The 24,334-nt window shown below is 37.4% G+C and overlaps 5 protein-coding genes across 10 annotated transcripts in view; 3 read left to right on the forward strand and 2 right to left on the reverse strand.

Annotated features, from left to right (window-relative positions):
• Positions 1-346: 346 nt before the first annotated feature.
• LOC134676516 (uncharacterized) lies at positions 347-2,303 on the forward strand. The gene is made up of 2 exons (XM_063534901.1): positions 347-1,039; positions 1,650-2,303. Exons 1-2 carry the CDS (start codon positions 494-496, stop codon positions 1,803-1,805), a joined length of 702 nt encoding a protein of 233 aa, XP_063390971.1. The 5' UTR covers positions 347-493; the 3' UTR covers positions 1,806-2,303.
• A 110-nt stretch (positions 2,304-2,413) lies between these two features.
• On the reverse strand, positions 2,414-9,757 carry LOC134676169 (RNA-binding protein 45-like). Of its 2 annotated transcripts, none has more exons than XM_063534468.1 (2): positions 9,667-9,755; positions 2,414-4,815 (listed from the first exon to the last, which is right to left on the reverse strand). In XM_063534468.1, exon 2 carries the CDS (start codon positions 4,805-4,807, stop codon positions 2,714-2,716), a length of 2,094 nt encoding a protein of 697 aa, XP_063390538.1. In that variant the 5' UTR covers positions 4,808-4,815; positions 9,667-9,755; the 3' UTR covers positions 2,414-2,713. The 2 variants fall into 2 exon arrangements, with proteins under 2 accessions (XP_063390538.1, XP_063390539.1); XM_063534469.1 differs by lacking the exon at positions 2,414-4,815 and adding an exon at positions 5,862-8,328 and having other exon boundaries at positions 9,667-9,757.
• A 2,721-nt stretch (positions 9,758-12,478) lies between these two features.
• LOC134676171 (gastrula zinc finger protein XlCGF57.1-like) overlaps positions 12,479-24,334 on the reverse strand; it is a 119,633-nt gene continuing 107,777 nt past the window's right edge. For 2 of the 4 annotated variants that reach the window (XM_063534478.1, XM_063534477.1), the window contains exons 2-5: positions 16,651-16,786; positions 15,901-15,954; positions 15,634-15,690; positions 12,479-15,281 (exon numbers count right to left, since the gene is read on the reverse strand). In XM_063534478.1, coding sequence (XP_063390548.1) covers positions 13,708-15,281; positions 15,634-15,690; positions 15,901-15,954; positions 16,651-16,786 — 1,821 coding nt within the window. In that variant the 3' untranslated portion in view covers positions 12,479-13,707. Of the gene's footprint in view, positions 15,282-15,633; positions 15,691-15,900; positions 15,955-16,650; positions 16,787-17,382; positions 17,684-24,334 lie in introns of those variants that run through there. The other 2 variants (XM_063534476.1, XM_063534479.1) reach the window with 2 other exon arrangements.
• LOC134676172 (zinc finger protein 431-like) overlaps positions 18,212-24,334 on the forward strand; it is a 34,072-nt gene continuing 27,949 nt past the window's right edge. The window contains exons 1-5 of one of the 2 annotated variants that reach the window (XM_063534483.1): positions 18,212-18,476; positions 19,221-19,591; positions 19,920-20,055; positions 20,633-20,692; positions 22,100-22,156. In XM_063534483.1, coding sequence (XP_063390553.1) covers positions 19,463-19,591; positions 19,920-20,055; positions 20,633-20,692; positions 22,100-22,156 — 382 coding nt within the window. In that variant the 5' untranslated portion in view covers positions 18,212-18,476; positions 19,221-19,462. The remainder of the gene's footprint in view (positions 18,477-19,220; positions 19,592-19,919; positions 20,056-20,632; positions 20,693-22,099; positions 22,157-24,334) is intronic. The other variant, XM_063534481.1, reaches the window with a different exon arrangement.
• On the forward strand, positions 22,786-24,278 carry LOC134676542 (zinc finger protein 836-like). Its single transcript, XM_063534930.1, has one exon. It carries the CDS (start codon positions 22,971-22,973, stop codon positions 24,231-24,233), a length of 1,263 nt encoding a protein of 420 aa, XP_063391000.1. The 5' UTR covers positions 22,786-22,970; the 3' UTR covers positions 24,234-24,278.

Consider the following 24,334-nt stretch of genomic DNA (forward strand, 5'->3'; position numbering starts at 1 on the left):
CTAAAGATTATAACAAAAATACAATTAATATAGTTGGTGATTTAAACCATTTTTAAACTTGTAACACTGGCAATATTTTTTTTTCTGTGGCTCCATGGTGGCTCCTATCGGTGGTCCAAATTTACCATTAAAGTTTTCTTTGTAAAATTATATAAACTTACTTAATTTATATTTGTTTCAAACATAAATCAAAAAATCAAGTCTAAGTTGTTCTATTTATATTTGTAAAACTATATTTTAAATAATCCTTGTAGTTTGTAAACCTAATGTAACAGTCTTATTTGGACCACCTTCTTGAGAAACGACATTTTGACAGTTCCTTTTCCGTTATGCTTTTTTTGGCAATTTTGTCTTTATTGTTTTGTGTTGAACTCTGAAATTCGATTATAATAATTATTGAAAAGGTATATGAAAGTTTTCCATTAATATTAGTTAATACTTGGTGATCTAGGAACGTGAAACTGCATAGCAACTGAAAAAGTAGGCCCTGAAAATGGATCAAACACAAACTGGAGCCACTAAATTTAGAGCTCATCTTCGCACATCAATAAACGCTGATGATATAGCAAATATAACTAGAATTCTTGATCAAGAACTGCTAGACTCACAAAACACTTTAAACGAAATTTCAAACATATTCGCTTCTATCAACGATTATAAAAACAGCAATTTACCAGTTCACAACTTGGATAGAGACGCCGTTTCAAAATTTTTAGACGCGGAGCCTTTAAAACTGGTAACGCCAGACTTTGGGGACATTAAATTTGAGGGTGAAGTTGATGAAATTTTGGCGACTATGAAGAAATATGCTGATCATTTAAAAGAGAAATTACCTGTTGTTGAATCACAAATAAATATGGAGGAAATAGTTCATAATTCGGAAACTATTGATGTTAGCCAGTATGCTGCTAGTTTGGAGCAACTGAATAAGCGCCTGGCGCATATAAGACAGAACCTGAGGCAAGAAGCAACTACAAAGGATTTGAATATGGAAGAAAAGTTGGAAACATTGAATCAAAATGTTAAGCTATTTAAAGAGGTAACTTATCACTACATATTATACAACAAAGCCCTCGCGACTGTCTGTCTGTATGTTGGCAATGAACTCAAATTCTACAGGATAGATTTTCATGCAGTTTTCACCTATAAATAGAGTGATTCTTGTGGAAGGTTTAGGTGTATAATTTGTTAAAGTATTGTGTAATCCATGTGAACTTGGGACGGCTCGCTAGTTATTATTATTTCTCAGCCAGTTATTGGTTTAATTCAGAATTTGGTATTAAGTAAAGGTAATAGGCAGTACTATTAGTCATTCTGTGTAATAGGGTAGATATTTCTTAAGAAAGTCGAATAGATTTACCCAAGTTCCATGTTAACACTTTGACTACCGAGAACCCGCCTGGTAGGCACTCGTAATATTTGCTCAGATGCCGGACAACCTGCCCAGCGGGTTGTTTTGTACGCAGCTGTAAACGACTGGTTTCTGGGGTAGCACGCCGTTTTTTGCCCGGTTGCGAAAGTGTTATACAACACATTTGGTCACTTTGCCAGTCTCAATATTTGATGCTGACAACACAACAAACCATACCATTAAATAGTGGTTAAATATGACCTATGACCTTTCTAATAGGAAACTTATTTGATTCCAGATGACAGAAGGAAACGCATTGTTAAGCAAACGCAGTGCAGAAAGTGGCGAAAACATTGAAAATGGACACAACTCAACAAGGCAATATGAGGAAATAGTCAATAAGTTACTGTCTGGTATCAATGATGTTACATATTTAAGACAAAATAAGGGTTAAATGGGGAATTAGTTTAAAAGGTTTTCAGGAACTTTGTATCATATATAGGTCTACTAGTTAACATATTCAATGCCAGCATCCTGCAAGGGGGGTGATCTGTTCTGAGCTTTATATACGGGAATTTGAATGTTACCAGCTACTATCTGGCAGCGTGTAGCATTCACTGGCACTGCCAGGCGTGGCTCACTCCACGATTTCGTTGCGTTGCTACAAGTACATGTGGCCCACACCAATTTTGGTGTCTAGCAGTAGAAGTTTGCCGCGCATCGCTACGGAATGGGCGCGTGCTCGCGCTTGCGCCACCTTGCGGTCATATCTGTCGTAATAGACGCGTTTTGTTAGAGAGTGACCCTTCTGCACCTAGTGCTATTATTTATTCTGTGGCATTGCACTGAATGTGTTAAGTAATTTTTGGCAGTGTTATGACTTATTAGTCATATTTAATATTTATTTTATCTTTCTCAACAATTTGATGTATAATAAAACATGTTATGAAAATTTAATGTATTTATTTTACAATGAAATAACATTCAGCTCTCCTTCCAGTATAACTCAACTCAACATAGTTTTGCGTTGAAAGTGTTATAAAGTAAACCATTTACCCTTACTAAAAGTAGGTGTTTGTATTTTCATTAAAGATTCTGACATATTTACATTTAAAATTAATAAACCTATAGTTCGTTTTTTTAGACACACTAAAAAACAAGAAGGTAAGCGATCTTGACGCCTTTTAATTAAAAAACGCTTGTTAAAAATCAAAAACTATTACTTATGAAAGCAGAAGAATATAAATGATCGTATTAGATTTATAATTGTTACATAATTTTTAAAATGTGTTTTTCAATTAAAAGACATCCAGATTGTTTACCTTATTTCTAATGCTAAAAAAAACGAACTATAGTCAGTTATTAACTTTGTACATTGTCATTATCATTAAATATTTTCCCCGTCATATACGCCGGCGTATCTCTCACTCTTTTGCCCTTCAGGTTTATTGAATATGGCAGTAATGAAGGATATCGCCTAAATATACCTTTGCCTTCAGGTGTCCATGCCGTTGTCACGCAAATATCACCCTTCTTTGCAGTCACAGACACCCAGGCTATAGATGATAGTACTATATCACCACAGCAGATCTTAGGGCCTTCTCCTGTAAACTCTAAAACTTTTTTCTTCATGTTGGGCCAATTTTTTAATCTCTCTGTCCCTCCTGATGGTACCGCGAGCAATTCCGTGCCCAAAAACGTATTATACACCTCGTCAGCGTCTTCAGTTTTCGTCACAGTGATAGGCAATTGATCAGAACAGAAGATTGTCAAGCGACATGGGTTCTCGCAATCTGTTAGGTCCAATCTCGCAAGTCCGGCCACGAAGATAGTTGAGCCCTTGTGCAAATAATAAGTCTGCGGTCGTATCAATCTCTTAGGTATAGTAGCTAATAACTCCTCTGTAGTTAGGAGGGACAACGCTTGGTCTGGATGCACTACTCCTGGTGTATCATAAAACCATTTGCTGTTGACGAATAACTTGTCTTTCTCGTCTAAAACCATCATCCTTCTCTTCTTATCAGCTATATTGTCCTCTATGCCGTCTTCATAATCCATTGGATCTGAAAACGTTCTACCAATATGGCCGATTAAAGATGGCATCTCGCGGATCGTCTGCCCCTCCAACTGTGCTTTTCTTATCTCCTTTTCTATTTTCATGAGTTTGGACTGCGATCGTAACCGGTTCGCTCGCTCATACATCTTCCATCCAGACGGTCTGTTGATAGGGAACTTTAGCAGATTTAACGTTGTCCCAGGCCATCTGCTAACAGTAGCTCTTTTGATTATATCTACTGCATGAACTTTACAGTAGTCTGACTGAAGTAAAGCATTAAAAAGTGAACTTTTCCCAACATTTGTGCATCCAACTAAAAAGACGTCGCCTTTATAAAGCCAAACTTTGAACATGGCAGATATTAAATCTTCAACACCGTAACCTGATTTAGCTGATATAAGAGACACATACTTAATATTAGCCTCGCCTAGTTTAGTCTTGCCTATTTCTTGCATTAAAGAGTCCTTGATCCTTTGCAGGTAACCCACACTATCAGCTGGTATTAAATCAACTTTGTTTCCCACTATAATAATCGGTCGATCGGTTCCTATAATATCGACAATACCAGGCCATATTGAGCATGGAAAATCGAGCAAGTCTACCATGAGCACTACTAATGATTTCCTATGCCTGATAGATTCCAGTAGTTTTTCGTACTCTTCTGGTTGCACAGTAACGTCTAATGCTATATTGTATTCTTTTAGAAAATGGCAACGCTGGCATTCTAAAGTCTTAAGCTCAGTGTCGTTTCTTTGCTTGAAGATCTCACTCGGTAAGTATCCTGGTATAGCTGGATCACTGCAGTGCAGTAAAGCTCCGCAGCCTCCGCACTGTGTCATACTAACCCTCGCGGTCGGATCTGGTGTTCCATAGTTATGGCTCCACTGACTATCTACAGTATCTTCTTCCAATTGACTATCGTCAAAGTATTCATAATTCGTCATCCACTTATCTACGTCTGTTTTTTCTTTAGAATCATCAATTGCGTTGGATTCTTTTGCAATAACTTTATCAATTTTGGCCGTATTGGAAAAAGGCAACTGAAAAGCTTTTTCTGGTTCTTCTACGGTTACATTTTCATCTTCTTTCAACAATTGTTCCTCTTTGACAAAGTACTTTAAAGCCACAGGCAGCGGCGGTCGACTCTTTTGCCGATATTCTTCTTCTTGTTTTTCTTTCGCCTTCTTAACATTCTTTACATAATATCTAAAGTATCCCAATTCTAATTTGTCTTGTTCCAAATAAGAGTTGAACGTGATTTTGTCTTTATGTTTTTCGAAGAGAGTTTTGAAATCTCTTTCTTGTTTTTCGTCCCCCGTGGCTGTGGTTTTGGCATGGTTGAATCTTCTGAGCAAAAGATGTCTTCGACATATTCTTGACAATATGTGCGTTGGTATCATGTTTTTACCTGTAATGAAATTATCAAAAAATTAATTCTGCGTTTAGGGAGAAAATAAATTTTCTAACAAATAAGGCATATGCGTGTAAGTATTGTTTATGTGTTCATATAAGGTTCATATAGACGAATTTCGTGATGCATCCGCGAACTCAAGAAGTAGGCTGTGTTCGTTTTACGCTACGTCTTACGTAGGCGAACAACGCGCGAACGCGGCGCGGCGAAAGCGGCCGCCGCCGCGCCGCGCCGCGCCGCGCCGCCTGACATTCGCGTGCAAATCGCGCCGCACCGCGTTCGCAACGAGATCGCTTACGTAGGACACTTCTATGGGCATCAAAGGATTGATTTCGCCGCGCCGCGCCGCGCCGCGTTCGCGCGTTGTTCGCCTACGTAAGACGTAGCGTTAGACTCACTAGAGAGCGATTTTCTATTTTTATTTTTTAAACAAATTGTTATTATTCATCCCTAATAATATTATAATTGCGAAAGTAACTCTAATAATCTACTTATCTGTCTGTTACCTCTTCACGCAAAGCCGCTGAACCGATTTAAATGAAAGGTATGGTAAATATAATATGATGGTTTTTAGTTTTTGTCAATCATCATCATCATTTCATGCAGATGAAATTTTGGGCCGAAACTAGTTCTTAATATATTCGATATTAAAACGTTTAAGAAATACGTTCCTTTTCTAAAATAAACTTTGTAGGTAAACACTAAAATATGGTACACAACCAAAATCATATAGTGCCGACCAAAGTGTCCAAATATATCGTAACAAGTTGTTATCATAAAAATAAGGACGTGTCCCGAAATAATGGCCACTTTGGCTCTTAAAAGAAAGGGACAAAAGGCACGTTTAACTCTAGAGCGAAGTCTAATATAGCCGTCACACTGTATTTGAGGATGACTGTACTGAATAATTTGTAAGTATCCAGTTTTTAAACTTCCTATACATTTGTATTTACATAATTAAAACAAGTTTTTTAATTAAGGAAAATGTTTATTAAACCTTTACAATTTGAAGATGCCACATTAGACCTGAAACTAAGGTCCCAGACCCAGAGGCTAAGATTACTCTGTTTTAATTTTAGTTACTACAAATGTACTTATTATAATATTAAAACTAATATTCTAGGCCTTAAATCTACTATTAACCTACGTTAAAACACAGTTACATGCAAATACGAAAAAGGATATTCCAATGGGAAAAACAATCAGATATCAATTTTCTTGGCCGATAACTTGCATTACCTAAATTTAGGTATTTTTTGTATTACGAGCAAAATGGATTTAAGAATGAATTGTGTTTTAATGAAAAAATAGAGTGTGCATTACGTTGAGTATAAAATCGTTATTCCTGAAAGTAAAACGGACGAAAAACAATAAAAACTCGACAAAATTGCGTTCTTCTCTAAAAAAATTATACTCTACAACAAGAGACGTCTAGTTTCACTGTCTTTCTTTCACTCGTATATTTTTCGTCGGTGTGGGGAGCTCCACCATCTATTGACAGCTTTATGTTACGTTTATGGCCTCACGGAAACATTGGTTTTGTCTCTAAAATAGTAAACACTCGGATTGTCATTGAGTAAGGCGGTGTAAAAGTTGAATGCCGATTCACACGCCGCTTCTGGACATATGGGCTATAATCGCGACAATCGAAGTTCGCAAATTGCGGGTATCTTTCTCTGTCACTCTAAATACGCCTTCATTGGAGTAAAAGAGAAAGATCCCCGCAAAATGCGGGTTTCGGTTTTCGCGGTAGGCCCCCTAACACTCATACACTGGAGTGACGTGCGAATCAGCATTAAGTGTGATAACCGCGTAAAGGTCGGTTGCACAAAACAGTCTGTTAAATTCTGTTGTATGGTATATTTCTCAGTTCACTGTTTTCTGTAAAATGTGGTTGGTGCAATTGACCCTAGTCACTTTATTATTTGGTCGTCTCTGTGCTCCGGTAATCTATACCACTACTACTAATTTCATTTAAAAATAGTGTTTAGTCATCGTCTCTCCGAGATCTCTTCCGTCTTCCGTCCATTTCATCATCGTCATCTCTCGGCGGTTTCTCCTCGGCTTCCAGAACCTTCATTCTGATCCCGTTCACAGTCTTTCCATGGAGACACGCCATCGCGTTATCGGCGGCTCTCCTGGACCCGTACTTTGCGTAGCCATAGGTTTTATTAGATATTGTCGACACGTCTATCAGATCTCCGAAGCGGCAGAAGATATCTCTTAAGTAAGCGGGCGCAGGCGGGTGAGGATGGAATACTATGAAGCAACGCTTTGCGACCCTGGTGTCACGATCGAGCATCGGCTGCGATGGCGGTAGAGAGCTCCAAAAATCATCAAGCTGAGGACGATCAACACGGGTATCAATGTGATGCCCAGTCTCAACTTGTATGGAAGTCGCTTGTTTAATCAACGACGACGCTTGAGCTATGGCTTCAGCTAGCTCCATGAGGTTAGGGCTCGGACCACCCCCGTCTAGAGACTTCTTAAAAACGTCGACCATATTAGTCAAGTCGTTGGCCACTCTCTTTAACTGATTCTCCGGTTTCACAGTAAGAATTTCGCCTGAAGGGAACTGATAGTTGTTGATTTTTTCGACGGCATATGCTGCCGCGGACGCGTTTGCGTATGTGACTAACGCTTTTGAATAGCCGTTGTAAGGGTCGACGGAGAACTCGAACTCTTGCATTCCTGGTACTATGTTGAAGAGTTGCTCGAGAGGTTGCTGAGGGACTTGAGGGCTGCAAGTTACATTAATCGAGACGTAGCCGTCAGATGGGGTATTTATCATGGAGCTCACAGAATTTTGAGGGTAAACCGGTTGCGGATAGAACATATTTTCGGGTTGCATAACCGGCCATCCACTCATCGAATTGTCTTGGCCTTGACCGCTTCTACTACGTTGCAGCTCCTCTTTAGGTGTTGCGAACATTGGTCTGTACTTGCGATCGCACCCTTCATACCCCTTCGCAGCGTCAAGGAACGTCTTATACTGTACATACGCGAAACCTTTGCTTTCTTTGGTCGATTTGTCCTTGGGCATCTTAACGAATTCCACACAACCAAACTCGGAGAAGTGGTGTTTTACGTCGCTCTCTGAGGCTTGCCTCGATACTTTGATGAACAGGCGCTTGTATTTATCCTCGCTGACTATATCAGTGTCATGTTTTTGATTAGCAACCATGACTTTCAGAGGTTTAGAGTGCTTGTCGACTTTTTTAAGATGGAGCTTTTCAATGGCGGCGGCGGCACTCGAGGTTTTGAAGTATTTTACATAGGCTACGCCTTTACCGTTTCCGGTGTTTCGATCTCTGGGTATGTAAAGGTCTTCGATTTCGCCGTGCTTTTCAAACAGAGGTCTGAGGTCGTCCTCATTGAGTTTGCCGCAGACGACGAAGACCCTGGAGTAGGGAGGGGTGACTTCCGTGTGATCGTCCCGGAAGGCCATGTCTGCAGACTCTGACGTCCGGTCAGTTCAGGTCAAGCTCAGTTCTCTCAAGTGTCGTCAAACTGAAATAGACAGGTCTGTGAGTCGTCGTTGTGTCAATGACTATACTACATGTATTGGCTATATGTGCTTGCCTGGTGCTAGTCAAAGTCTAATCAATCATAAAATACGATGTGGCTTCAATGTATAGTCCGTCCCCCATCCATATCTAATTTTTTTGCCACTTTGGATGCAACAAAGTGAGAGTGAGAGATAATTTGACGTTACTGCTAACATCCCCACTTTGTTATTGCTAACGCCGTGCAGAGATAGCGTGGTCCGACTCTAAACTTGTTAGCTTAGCCCACTTAGCTGTTTTGGCCGATGTCATGTAATATATTGTCTGTCCACATAAAATGTCTACTGTCAAATAATTAATGTCTTTGTCTGTCGCCCGGCGAAGTCTCAGTTGTGCACATAGCCAGTACAGTCAGTATATCAGAGTAGTAAATTTTAACCTCTAGCCGCCCAGAGACCTATAAAAAGGTCTCCTGTTCCATTCTAATTTGAACTCTGCGTTAACAAAATAAAATTTCATTTTGCTTGGCAAGGTTTGATGTTTGGGCAGCTAGAGGATAATGGTAATATTATATCCCACTCCGTCAAAAAAGAGGTCCATATTATTGATGTTATGTAAAACCTACTATGTAATATGTTCACAATAAATCAAGGGATAGGTGGTCAAACACAATAAGTCTAGATATTTTGTCACTTAAATAAGAACTCTACACATGTCGCATATAGTTCTAATCCCAAAAACCCATTTTTACTGCACAGGTTTTACTGCACTCCCCTCAAAATGCTTTTGACTTTGACTTTAATTTGGAGTTTAAATTTTTTGCTACTAATTTATGAATGTATGATTTTGTATTTCATGTAGAGAAAGAGTTAAGTCAGTTAGTAAATGAAGTTCCCAATAAAAAGTCTGTGTCCTCATAGTTTGTATGTCTGCTTGTTAGTACCATTTTTAAGCAAAATCAAAATGCCTTACTCTGTTGTTAATTGTTGCTGTAAAAATACTCTTATTGGCAACCAACAATGTAGTACCTTTTGTCTGAAAATGTCACATTTAGCCCGCGGACTGGACGCACGCGACCGGCGAGACGAGTAGCCGCCCAAGGCCGTTCATAAATTTGCTCTAGCGCAACATATGAATTTATGATCAAGTCAAGTTTTTGAGTGTGTTGTCGGCCCGCTCAAGAAAACAAAATTCAATTATTCATATAACCTGTCAGCATTAACAATGTGTAATGCAATTGTTATCAGGTAGGGCAGAACGTACCGCTTCATTTAACACAGTATTGTTTGACACTTTGTTATAAAACCGCTTCATTCCTAAAATAAATATGAATAAAACTTACTCGCAATTACTCTTATCTTCGTTGAATAGCTATAAATTATAAAAATAGGATTTTTCAAACTCAAAGGAGTAGAGTAGGTTCAGTATAATAGTATCTCAGTAGGCTGACACAATTGACACATGTCAAAAACCCACGCCATTATAGGGTTGTGACAATGAAAACTAGAAACGAATTCTACATTTCTCGATTAAATCTGCAAAGGCCATACAATCGATTCTATTGGTGACGATTTATATTTGAAACTTTACCTTGTTGGTAATGCTTTTTGGTAAATTTCAAGAAGCTGAAAATAATTTTTTTTTATTACAACCTTAAAATACGTATCGAATATACAGGGCGTCCCACGGCTATGCCACATGGAGGGAAAGTACCCTAAATATTGTAGATGGAACATTTTACTGAAAGAAGACATTATTTTAATTTAAAAAACAATTTAAACTGCATTCATAGATTTTTAAATAATTACATGGTTGAACCGGGAATCGAACCCGCCGCACGAGAAAAAAAATCATCCTGTAGCTTTATCATACCGATCGAAAGGCTTGATCATAAGGATTATTTTTTGCTAAATAACATAGTGTCGGAAATAAAAGGAAGCCCATGAATTTTAACATTTTTAATTCAAAATTAATCAATTTAATTTATCAAATGCTCAAAATGTAGTCTCATTCTGTTGAATACAAAGCCGCACTCTTTTGATTATTTCGCTAAATTTCACATCAAATGTTAAAATTCATGGTCTTCCTTTTGTTTCTGACACTATGTTCTTTAGCAAAAAATAATCCTTATGATCAAGCCTTTCGATCGGTATGATAAAGCTACAGGGTGATTTTTTTTCTCGTGCGGCGGGTTCGATTCCCGGTTCAACCATGTAATTATTTAAAAATCTATGAATGCAGTTTAAATTGTTTTTTAAATTAAAATAATGTCTTCTTTCAGTAAAATGTTCCATCTACAATATTTAGGGTACTTTCCCTCCATGTGGCATAGCCGTGGGACGCCCTGTATATCAATCACACAAGCGTCAACATCGGTGGTGACTCCTTTTTTACGTTGATTATAATATAATAATAACAGACTGGCGTATATCTTATCTTTCTAGTTCTAACTCATAAGCCCCCTCCAGACTATGCGCGTGAATCGCGGGCGAAGCCGCGAACGCGAGTGTGGAGTCGATTTCGCTGTCTGCGAAAATCGACGCCACACTCATGTTCGCGGCTTCGCGCCGCGATTCGCGCACGAGTGTGGAGGAGGCTTTAGCTTCCTTCTTCCTGCCTCGGAGTAATTAACAACGGAGACGCCATGTCTAAAATTTTCGGTACAAAATAGTCTGCCGTTTTTTGCGGGGGAGGGGCACATCAAATGTATAGGTACGTCATGTCAGATAAACGTCAGTCCATACATATGGTTGACCGTTGGCCGCCTATTTTCGACAGAGGGGAATGCCTGTTAATGGCGGCTCCATTGTTAATTACTCCGAGCTTCCTGCCGTCCTTAACGTTATTGATCTCTTGGAAGAACTTGGCAATATCTTGGCAACTGCTGTGTCAAAACCGTAAAAACCGATAAAGGATCATAGTAGAAATCCCTATTGGAAACCAAAAAAAAGGTGTTGGCGTCCATAGACATAGACCTAGTATGGAAAAAGCTGCCGTGCGAATGAGGCCTTACTTTTATCTTGTCCATCCTGTCAGTAGAAAAAGGCGGCAAATTTGAAAAATGTAGGCGCGAATATCGTCCCATAGAAAATTTGAATTTCGTGCCTTTTTCTACTGACAAGTGTTGCTTGACCATCTATATCTTATCTATAAACTGGATAGAATCACACGGCAGCGGTGGCGCTTTTTATCAAGCGTTCTTGAATTTTCGACTCTAAAGCCTTGGTCGTTAAATTGAATTTAGAGTGCGGACAGATTCAAGCGCTTTTTTAACACGCGTTGAAAAAGCTGTCGTGCGAATGGGGGCTAATGAGTGTGGAACGTGGAAGTGTTATCATAAATATATCATAAAGTTCATACTTCATAAACATCAAATGCCCGCTCCACACTCGTGCGTTATGCAATTATGAAGTTTAAAAAACACCTCCAGTCTGTGTTATTATTATTAATTTGTCAAACACGCTGCAGAATTAGCTTGGACCGACTAATCGGATTTTTATGTCATTCAAACGCTTTTCTAACGCGCGTTGAAACTGCTGGCGTGCGAATGGGGCCTACTGTCAAAGTCCTGCAGAGTTAGCTTGGTCTAACTCTATAACGGACGTATGTGTTTAATTATCATGATCACATTCTTGTTGAATCTTTGACCGCCACAGACGTCATCGAAAACTCTTGCCAAGAGCGCCAACTACGGCTACAGCCATCAGCTTCGCCAATGCAATAGGGACTTATGCGGGACTCCGTAATGTTTAATTTCGCTTAAATAATCGCGATCGGTGGGCGTCCGGGGCACGGCATATTCCTTCGCCGTCTAGCGTTCAAGGGGTGTAGGAAACTCCAATGATAGGCTGTCCATCGCAATTCAACGCGGTAACGCAGCGAGTGTGATGGGCACCTTTGCGCCGGGGGTAGCGCGGGGAGGCCTCTTTGAGTAGTTTTTATATACCTTATTTTATTTTAGATATATTTAGGGTTGTTAGTTTTAATTTAGTATTATTTATAGATGTATTTAGTTCATAAGTTATTTATTTGTTTTTCTACTGTCTTTTTCCTATGAAATATATTTCACGACTCTTCTCTAATGATGGGCTGCATACAACGGGTTAGTTTAAAAAAAAAACTGGTTAAAAATAGAAACAACTATGCGAGTAATATGTGAGTTTATTATATATAATTATAAAGATAAATAACATATCTATACATAGAGAAGGATTATAAGTTCTACAGAATATAGATTTATTAAAGAAACAACAGAAAATATATTATGATTCATAATAATATAAATTCTAATCAAATTAGAGATATGCTCGTGGACGCGTCATCTTTATGTAAATTCCAGCACTCTTCCTTGCCGTATCCGGCAATGGCGACTCCATCGACAATTCTTATCCGGATTATGAAATGCCCTTATGTGGCTCGCAAAACCAAACGTATAACCAATACAAATATTTCATATATTTTTTTTATTATTGGGAGCCTATAATGTCCCACCGCTGTCTGCTGGGCAAAGTCTCCCCCCACTTTTTCCAGTCTTCCTTAATATATGGTACTTGTAACAGTTATATTGTTACACTATCCTTAATACAGGGTCGTTTTTGGACCGTTAGCCATATTGTGCGAGGTGATTAGGTAGGTCATACTGCAGAACTTTTTCTATGAGACCAACCCCGAAATCATAAAAAAAAATTGGTCTTTCCATAGAAAACGTCAACATCCACTTGACCAAGATGTATGAAACAGCCAAAAAAATTTTTGTGAATTCGACGTTGGTCCCATAGAAAAAGTTGTTCAGTATGGCCTTCCTAATCACCTCGCACAATATGTCTAACGGTCCAAAAATGACCCTGTATATGTGTAATAGAAAATAAAAAATGTATTTAAGTAATGTATATTATTACTTCAGCCAATGGGCTGATTCGCAATGGATTGGCGCGTGAAATAACATTATATAAATAACAACAATTTTGAAACATTCCATCCTTAGTAGTTAAGTAAAAAAAAAACTTCGTATGCAGTTCTTTTTAGACAAATTTCAAGGGTTCTAGGCAAATTGTATGAGGACACCATTTTTCAACTGATATATGTACCAACTTTCTTTGACCTAAGCCATTAGCATTAAGGTGGCCACTGACGAGCCTTCCAACAATCCAAATAGCGTGGCTGCAATCCAAAATCGGTCCGTGTATGTCAAAAACGTACAATGTTTAATATTAGGATGCCGTCCATTTGGATGAATCCATTGTAACGGCATCCATTTGGAAGGCTCGTCAGTGGCCTGCTTTATATTTTAATAATATATGACATGCCATCACAAAATTAGACTACATTTCTCCATGAAGTTACAATCGTCTTTCCCTTGCGATCACAAGGATGTTGTTCTAATTCAACTGATATTGTTAAATTCCTTTAATTTAATAAATTTCGAAGGTTTCTCATGGTGAACTCGTATAAGATGTCTTTTAACACCATTATGTCGTGGAAATTTCTTATAGCATATCTCGCAAGCATACGGTCTCTCACCAGTGTGCACCCGATAATGCGCTTTTAATTCAGCAAGTACTGGAAAAGCCTTTTTACAAACATCGCAAGCATGGGGTCTGTTTTCGGTGTGCATTCGTCGGATATGAACTGTTAAGGCAGATTTATGCCTGAATTGTTGGCCGCATACTTCACATGCATGCTGCTTAAAATCATCATGCACTTTCATGTGATCTTGTAAATATTTCTTCATTTGGAATTTTTTGTGACACGCTTCACACTCGAAAGGTCTTTCTTCATTATGTATTTCTCTATGATTCCTTAAAATACTTTTTGTGGAAAATCGTTTGCTACATATTTCACACATAAATGGTTTTAGGTCTTCCATCCTTCCTTCCTGTCTAGCCTTGTCTCCCCTTGCCTTCTCAGCGTGTTTATTCATATGTTTGACTAGAGTCCCCTGAAGTGCAAATCGCTTCCCACAAATATCACAACAAAATTGTTTGTCCATAACCTGGTTGTGTTTAACTAACAAATGACTCTTTAAGCCACATCTATATGGGAACCTCCTTTGGCATATTTCACAGTTATAAGGCTTTTCACCTGTATGTACTCGCATATGTTGTCTTAAAACATCTTTTTGTATGAAACGTTTATTACATACATCGCACGCGTATCTATAATCCCCAGTATGTATTTTTGAATGAAGTCTTAAAGCACTTTTCGACGTGTATTGTTTACTGCATTCATCACATTTAAAAGGTTTTCCTCCCGTGTGATCCAGTTTATGATTATCCAAGCGAGACTGCGTATTGAATCTCCTTTCGCAAATGTCACAAGTGAACGGATAATCTCCAGAGTGATGTTTTATATGAGCGTTTAAATTGCTTTTTTCTGCAAATCGCTTTTTGCATATATCACACGTGAAATATTCTGCGGGTTGATTTTTCGATTCTTCCGACGACTCTTTCTTACATGCAGTTATTTCTCCTGGCTCAACGCGATTGTAATCATATTTCAGATGAATTTTTTTATGAACGTTTAAGTTGCCCTTTTGTCTAAATTTTTTATTGCATATATCACATTCGAATGGTTTTTCACCAGTGTGTATTAGCATATGTATGACCCATTGATTTTTTTGAGTGAATCGTGTATCGCATAGTTCGCAGGAAAACTTGAATTTTCCCATGTGGTATGCGTAATGAGTATTTAAATGGCTCTTTTGTACAAATCTTTTGTCGCAAACGTTGCACGAGTACGGTTTCTCGCCAGTGTGTGAGCGGCGATGAAGTTTGAGCCGAGCTTGGTGGTCGAATGTTTTGTGACATATGTCGCACGTGTGTGTGCCACGTTTGGAAGCCGAAGCCGGCTTGGTGGTGTCCAGGTTGGTAACACTTGGAGCTGGTGCGAACGAAACGCTGCTGGACGCGCTAGGAACCGGTTGGGCCGAAGGTGCTGGCGGTCCTCCGTATAATGCAACTGTAACAATAATAATTAACATTAGAAATTCGAATGAGGTGCAGTGTTTTTAAGAATTTGAATCATTATTATGTCATTGTCATATTTAATCACTGTTTTTTTTCTTCACGCATGCATAAGGAATAAACAGCAAATTCTGTTATTACACAACATTTGACTACATGATAGCAAAATTATTCCTCTTAGGAATTACCTCGCTACCATGACTCGCCACTTGATTCCATGCTAGAAAATCTCACTATACTCAGGTTTTATTAATATCTTTCATGACTTCTGTATTCAACAATCCTCCCTCAACGAAATATTGCATACCCTAATGTTCACCAAGTTCACCTTATTATAGAGTACGCACCTGATACAACCTCGCCATCAGCCATCTCCACCTCTGACTTTTCCAGTTTGATTTCACCTGCAGCAAAAGACACAAGCTTTTATTTAACTTACAATGTTTGTGTAGGTCAAAACTTGCACGCTAAATTAGACCCACCATTGAGCTGAAACTTGACATACATATGTAAGTTGGGTGACAATACATTTTTATGGTACCATAGAGTTGATCTGATGATGGACACAGGAGAGGATGGAACTGTGATAAAACAATGTAACCTTATATACTCACTCGAAATGGCGTCATCTCCAGTAGCTTTCTCTAACTTGATTTTTAACTTATCACCTGCAGAACACAGAAAAGGTTATGTAATTAGATTGATTTACTATTAATAATTGTGATATATTTTTATGATGTAACATGTAAAATTATTATTTTATAAATAAATTAATTGAATTGTAAGTGTGTTAAGCATTTATATTTCAACATAATCATAGGCCTCCAGAATATGTACAATTAAGAGTACATAAAAAAATTAAAGACAAAATAGATTACAAATCTTTATATTAAATTAGGTATTTTACAAACAGAGCTTGCATCCATAATAATATAATATAAACCCTAACCTAAGAAAAATGATGAATAAATATAATATAAATAAATAATTGTATTGTGCGGTAAACTTCCAGATATTAACCCTTTGACCGCCGAAGAAGTCAACCGCCGTGGGCGGCTACAGCCCAACATCAACCTTCAGGGTTTCCAACAAGGTTCAAAATGACGCACCACTCACGATAGCAAGTGTGTGTCATTCCATAGGCATACTCATGGTGGGGCAAGTGGGGCAACTTGCCCCACCCTGGTCTGTGGTCTGACGAGAAGCTAAAATTTTTTAGGAACAATTAAGTCACGTAACCCTACTTCTGCCCCACCCTTTAAAAAATGCTTGGTACGCCTATGTGTCATTCAGAGGGTAAAGTCTGTGTTTGACTAAGTGCTTAGCGCAACTGCCTACTTAAGTTTTGATAGTTTATGTCTTACTTGCAGAGAGTACTCCCTTGAGCCGATCGTGCAGCTCGGCTTGGCTGCGCTTCACTTGCAGCTTAAAGTCATTCGCGTCCCGCAGCCGGCCCACGCACACCTCGCAGATCCCGCACTCGTCATTTCCTAAACTTAGCTGAAAAATAAAAGGAAAACTGAAACTCTGGTATAGAAAAATTGTTACAGCCTCCTAAGTCCCAGTCTTTTGTGGAAGCTTTTTTTTTTATTTCGTTAATCATAAAATTAATTTATAAATTAAACTAACGGTTTTGGGACCTTGGAGGGTAGATAGAGCAAGTTGTGTAGTTATTTTAACTTATGTATTATAGCTTTATTTATCCATACACTTAGTTACACATTTATAGTGGTTGATATAATTTTATTGTATATGGGCCATACAGTAGTGCGAAACATGATCACACCCAAAAACCCCAATGTGTGATTATCACTTTTATTCTAACTTTGCACCAACTTGAATAGAATTTAAGTGAGGGAGTGTGTTTTTAACATCATATTTTAATATTTTCATAGAAATTTGATATTAATCACGACAGTGCCACACTTTGTCTTTGCAAATGCTATGTAGAATTAGCTTGGTCAGACTCTAGATCTAGTTCTGAACATGGGACAGGTTTCATTAGGGAAATCATCATTCTACGCATACGAAGTCGCGGATAGAAGCAAGTCATTAGTTACATAAAATTTAAATAAATAATTAAACAATATTCTTACACTTATATCGAAACAGTCTTTCAGCATATCGAAATAAACCTCTGTTCTACCGAGATGTTTATACAGCGTTTTGAGGCCTTTTTCCGGAGGGCGCACCAGGCAGCAGCTACATGAATGATACTCCTCCATTTTCTTACAAGCTGCGCATTAAAACACTACGCTAATTCCAACTGATTTATAAAGTATACACTGTAAAACAGACCCATCCATTTTGTATGTGTTTACAAGAAAGATGCTGCATATCGATTGGAAATATTGATATCCATAAGCGCTAAAGTGCTACTTCGGTCTTTCAGGCGTCCATGTTATTGAATGCCATTGACAATTCTAATTGACATATTGTTTTTTTATTATTGGTTGGGTTCATAGATGATAGGATCCTTTAGATGTGCTACTTGCGTGCCTCCGTGAGGGACAAAACATACGCAATGCGACACTATGATTGGTCGAATTTATTTGTTGCCTACCATAATTAATCCATGCTAAATTTACGGTGGGGAATAAAAAAAAGATAAATATATAAGACTATCCTGTTTGGTCACGAGAAAGCGATATCTAAAATATAACTTGGCGTTATATTTTTAATTTGGCTTGTAGAACGTCCCTAGCTTGACAGTTGCCAAGAAAAACAAAATGTCAATGGGGATTGTCAATGGTTAGGTCAATGAACTTTTAATGGCGTCAATGACGTTCAATAACTGTGGCCTATTTTATAAAGCTACAAGTTACAATTTACAAGCGGAAGTCTCTTTCTAACTCCATGTGTTAGAACGAGACTTCCGCTTGTAAATTGTAACTTGTAGCTTTATAAAATAGGCCACTGTTGTGATCGTTGGCACAAGTTTAGGTGAACGCCTCTAAACTAAACCAAAGTATTAAAATTTGAAAGTATACTTATTTAGAGACGCCACGAACAGCTGTCTCTGTGATAGGATTCTGCTCGTTGTGGCTATGATACATGCGCTCGGGCCAACACTTGAAGAAATTGTTCTCGTTGTAATTTCTAAGTGTCTCTTTATTGTTGTGTTGTTCTCATTTTTATTATTCTAGTTTTTGGTAGTTACAATCGTAGTCTCGATTATCTGCTATTACGGGTAAGTAATCATTGGTTCCAATGTCGCTATGCTTTCTATATACAAATATCCTTACACGCCTGTGATTACAATAAACCATGTATAACAAAGTCCCCTCCCTGTCTGTTCGCGATAAACTCAAAAACCACTGAACAAATTTTCATGTCGTTTTCACCTATTGATATAGTGATTCTTAAAGGCTTTAGTGTATAATTTGTTAATCTGTGCAAAGTCAGGGCAGGTTGCTAGTATCCTTATATAGTAGATATCTACTGTTGCATATAAATAATTTTGGAGGCATATGTTTGAATGTGGACTGGATAAGGGAGCGATGCCTGCTGATTTGGACGAGACAGGCTTTGCTGCTCATTGTTATTATAGAGTTGCTAGATTATATGAAATACAAGTGTAGCGAGAACGTACCAGCTCGTTGACTCGCTGCAGGATCTTGGTGAGGCCGGCGAGAAGCGATGCATGCTGATCTGGACGAGGCAGGCTTTGCTGCTCCTTGTTATTATAGAGTTAATCCAATAAATAATATATGATTTGTTACTTTTGTAGTAACAAATCATATATTATTTATTGAGTCATATATTATTTATATAATCCAATAAATAATATATGATTTGTTACTTTTGTAGTAACAAATCATGTATTATTTATTGGAGTGCTCTAAAACTCCTAAATTACATCATGTATTTGTTGTAGTGTACAAATTTGTTGTTTTGTGTTAGTAGGTAAGTATATTGTTTTGTTTCTTTATAGGTTGGTAAGATATTTTAATGAACACCATCTATTGTTGAACAACAAAATAATATGTACATATACTGGCCCAGTCTTATCCTAGGATATTGGCATGATAAAAGATTGATGAAGTAATAACACACAAAGATTTGTTAAGTATTGTCAGCAATTTCAATATTTCCAAAGAATATGCGGCATCATCTTAGAAAACACATAATTGCATAAGTCGGTTGGATATTTATCAGATCCCAGCGAATAAGACCATGGAAACGTATTATTCATGTAGCTGCTGTCTGGTGCGCCCTCCGGACAAAGGCCTCAAGACTCTATACAATCATCTCGGCAAAGCAGAGATTTATTACGACATGCTGAGAGAATGTTTCGGTTTAAATGTAAGTATGAATTCCAATTTCTGTAGCACCATGTCCTGTGGACATTGGTCACACAGGCTTCTTAAATAACATTTTCTATTTACATGCCCCAAACAATTATTTTCATTAATTTTATATTGTAAGTTCTGGTCATTTTGTACTGAAAACGGGGCGCCCGGCACCAAAAGTGTTAATAAGTGCCCTTTTTGTAAAATGTTTTATCCGGTTATACCAGGCTTCCAAAGTTTTTGTATCATGTCAACCTTCCTGTCATGCAAATTGAAATAGCTGCATAGTTAATTATATCATGATAAGTTGTAATGAATATTGTTTTTATTTTGTGTTCCAGCTAAGTTTAGGAAATGAGGAATGTGGGATCTGCGAGGTGTGCGTGGCGCGGCTGCGGGACGCGAGCGATTTCAAGTTGCAAGTGCAGCGCGTGCAGGACGTGCTGCACAAGCGGCTTACGGGAGCACTCCCTGCCAGTAAGCTATATGACATACCAGAAGGCCTCCCACGAACACCTAAGTTCGCAAATTGACCAGTAGGCGTAATTAGAGTGACAGAAAAATGCTCGCAATTTACGAACTTCGGTGCTCGCGGTAGGCACTTTGACTTAAGTGGCCAGTTGGTGGCAAGTGTTTTCAATAGTCGTGCAAAGTTGCTACTACTAAAAAATTTACTGGGGGTACTCGTATATTTTAGACTTTTGAAGGATAGGTATCAAACTACCTTGCAAAACAATAAATGTCTGGTCCCATGCCATCCTGGAACACTGTGTATTGGGTAAGGCAAACACACGAAGCCACACTGCCTACATACATTAGCCTGATGCATTAAAAGAGTCTCACTATATTTGAATTGTTTATTTATTTATGTTTATTACGTTTTTGCCATTATCATTTGACCGAGCCTGTTTGTAAAATAGCTTATACAGTATATTGATTTGAATACTCCTAACTCCATACAGGCTGTCCGTTCCTTTAATCTATGATGAATTATAAATAAGCTAGGCTAGGCACACGCTTATAAATTTATAATAACATTTTTTTTTTCTTTCAGCTGAGGGTGACAACATCAAAATCAAGTTAGAGAAACCTACTGGAGATGACGCCATTTCGCGTAAGTAAGATGTGTACAAATGTGCAAGCTAAATAGGAAAAGTTTCCAAAAAGTTCTAGGATATTTTCAGTAGGTATAATTCACTTCCTGAGCTCCGTTATCTCTCCAAATTTTTAAGCAACTATGTAACGCCGTAGAAATAAAATTTGACGCTAACTTGGGGACGGATATTTAAATATATTCTAGAACAATGGTTGTAAGTCATATAAGTAGTTTCCGCATGAGACAATTTTCACATATATTAAGTTTCATATTATATTCGTGGTATTATGTAGATAGGTAACCCCATATTACAAGTTATTTTAAACTTGTTATCATTTTCGTATAAATCGAGGATGCCGAATTCATTTATAATATCATATTGACACCATACCAAGTACAAAAATTTTCACGCTTAAACTGATTTCGTTAAATAGATAGTTTGAGACCCGGGAAAGAACATAGGATAGAATAGAATACCATATATTGGCATACCTCAGTAATAACATACAAAAACGAAGAAAAAACAACAACAAGGATAGCGTTTGAAACCCTTAAGAGTATAAAAAGGGAGTGGGAAGTTTGTATAGGGAATGAATAACCGCTCAACCGATTTAGATGAAATCTACCTATACCTCTTTGGTTAAGAATTATACCAAACATGACTCAGAACCTAAACTTAAATAGTTAAATAAATAAACAGTTACCTCAGATGCCGCCGACGAAAGTTTTTAACCTTTGTCTACCTACGTGTTCGTGAAAATCTCCACTTATTTGAAGTAAAGCAAGATAAGCAGAGAACTAGAGAGCAGTACCGAAATAAACTATTGGTCCCAAAATGTAATCTAGAAATGTATAAAAATAGCCCACACTACAACTGTATAGTCATTACTAATAAAATTCCATATTCCATTAAACAAGAACCTCGATATGCAGTATTTAAAAACAAGCTGAAAAAATTATTAATTGAAAAATGTTATTACTCTGTAATGGATTTTATTAACGATGACAATTTATTATAAACCTAATTTAATCATAAAATTGTATTTAGAGTATAATTTGACTTTGAAAATTATTAGAATTAATTTATTTTGATTGTATGAAATTATATTTGTTTTAACTTAATTGACTCGAATTTAATTAAATTGATTTTATTATTTTTAATTAGCATTATTTGTAATTTTATCCAATTTATTTTATTTTGTTTTATTGTTTTAATTTAAATTATTTGTTTTTAATTAAATCGAATTTGTTTTAACCTAATTTAATTAGTTTTAAGTACTTATGTTGTGTGCCCTAGCAGGGCGTCATGGACTGACTTTATTTAATTATTTACACCTGTTTGCGTTTATGTACATGATTATACAATGAATAAATGAAATGAAATGAAATGAAATAAGTGTACAATTAAGACGTGTTTTGTTGCAGGCGGGATCAAGCAAGAGAAGCCAGAGGCGGAGATAGCGGACAGCAACGTCGTATCAGGTGTGTAAGCTAATGCCGGAATGTTTCCCTGAACCAGACTTTCTAGTGGTAGTTTTTTTTTATGATATTGAAATAATGTTGAATATATATAATATTGAAAACTGAGTGGAGACCTTTTCAGCGACTCTTAATGATAAGTTGGTTCTGTACTCGTATGTCTCATGTAATATTTAGTTAAATTTGTTTGCGTTTATAAATAAAATTTCTTCTATCTATTCTATTCAAAATATAATAAACATACCTACAGCTTTGACCTGCTTCCACAAAATGTTCCACTATCTTCGCATTCGACCATAGGGAAAAGTACTGCAGAAATTACATACAGATTCGCGATGGTGTTCTTCTAGATTGAACATAATATCAAGAGAAAGAATCCAATGCCCATGAAACTTGCCGGATTCATTGACAGTTTTTAAGTTCGGAAGTTAGATACAATTTCAGTTTAATTTTTTTGTTTACTTTTTACATGCTCAATAATTTGACCAGATTTCACTCCGCATACGTTAGGCCATTATTAGGGAAGTTATGATATGGATTCGATAAAAAATATTTTACTGTGTGCTAGCACGACCTGCAATTTTCTTATGGACCCTTATTTCTAATATTAATTCTTATTGTTCCAGTTGCATTGCACGAAGGTTCGTCAACACCTCTTGCTCAACCCGTTCCTACCGCGTCCGCCAGCGTCTCGGTAGCGCCAGCTCCAAACGTTACCCGGCGCCGCTCTCACACTGCAGAGAAACCTTACGCGTGCAATATATGTGACAAAAGATTCGTACAGAAGGGCCACTTAAATACTCATTACGCGTACCACATGGGAAAGTTTAAATTTTCCTGCGAATTATGCAAAAGGGGATTCGTACAAAAGTATGAATATGCTACTCATATGCGGATACACACTGGTGAAAAACCATACGAATGTGATATATGCAATAAAAAATTTAGACAAAAGGGCAACTTAAAAATACATCAGAATAGTCATTTGAAATATGATCATAATCGCGTAGAGCCAGGAGAAATAACTACATGCAAGAAGGAGTCGTCGGAAGAATCAGAAGATCAAGTGCCCGCAACATGTTATACGTGTGATATATGCAAAAAGCAATTTGTTGATAAAAACTATTTAGATGCTCATTTAAAACATCACTCTGGAGATTATCCGTTCACTTGCGACATTTGTACAAGGAAATTTAATACTCAGTTTGCCTTGAATACACATAAATTTGATCACACGGGAGGGAAACCTTTTAAGTGTCAAAAATGCAATAAAAGTTATAGAACAAAAAGCGCTTTAAATACTCATTCCTTAGCTCACACAGACGGTTATAAGCACGCGTGTCATGTGTGTGATAAACGATTCATAGTAAAGCAAAATTTGAATATACATATGCGCGTACACACGGGAGAAAAACCTTATACCTGTGCAACATGTCAAACTAAGTTTCGCTCTAGACATTGCTTACAAAAACATTTGTTAGAGAAACACAACCAAGTAATAGACAAACAGTTCAGTTGTGATACTTGTGGGAAACGATTTGCACTACAGGGCACTTTAGAGAAACATATTAAAAAACACACTGAGAAGGAAACGGGAGATAAAAAGAAAGAACTAGCATTTATGTGTGAAATATGTAGCAAACGATTTTCGACAATAAGTATACTTAAATACCATAGAGAAATACACAATGAAGAAAGACCTTTCGAGTGCGAAGTATGTCATAAAAAGTTCCAAACGAAGAGGAGTTTACAGGACCACGTGAAGGTGCACGAGGACAAAAAACACTCGTGTGAAGTATGCGGCCAGCAATTTAGACATAAATCTGCCTTGAAAGTTCATATCCGACGGATGCACTCCGAAAACAGACCACATGTTTGCGATGTTTGTAAAAAGGCTTTTGCAGTTCTTGCTGAACTAAAAATTCATTATCGGGTACACACTGGGGAGAAACCGTATGCTTGCGAAATATGTTGTAAGAAATTTCAGCGACTGAGTGGGATTAAGAAACATCTTATAAATGTCCACCGCGAGAAACCGACGAAATTTGTTAAATTAAAAGAATTGAATAAATATGACTAAATTAAAACTGGTTTGTTATGTAAAATACGAAGAAGAAAGTGGTGATGGCATTGAGAATATACAACGTATTTAGAGCTCCGTAATTAATTTATACAGTTGTA

The sequence above is a fragment of the Cydia fagiglandana genome, chromosome 24, assembly GCF_963556715.1.
Source record: "Cydia fagiglandana chromosome 24, ilCydFagi1.1, whole genome shotgun sequence".
NCBI lineage: Eukaryota > Metazoa > Arthropoda > Insecta > Lepidoptera > Tortricidae > Cydia > Cydia fagiglandana.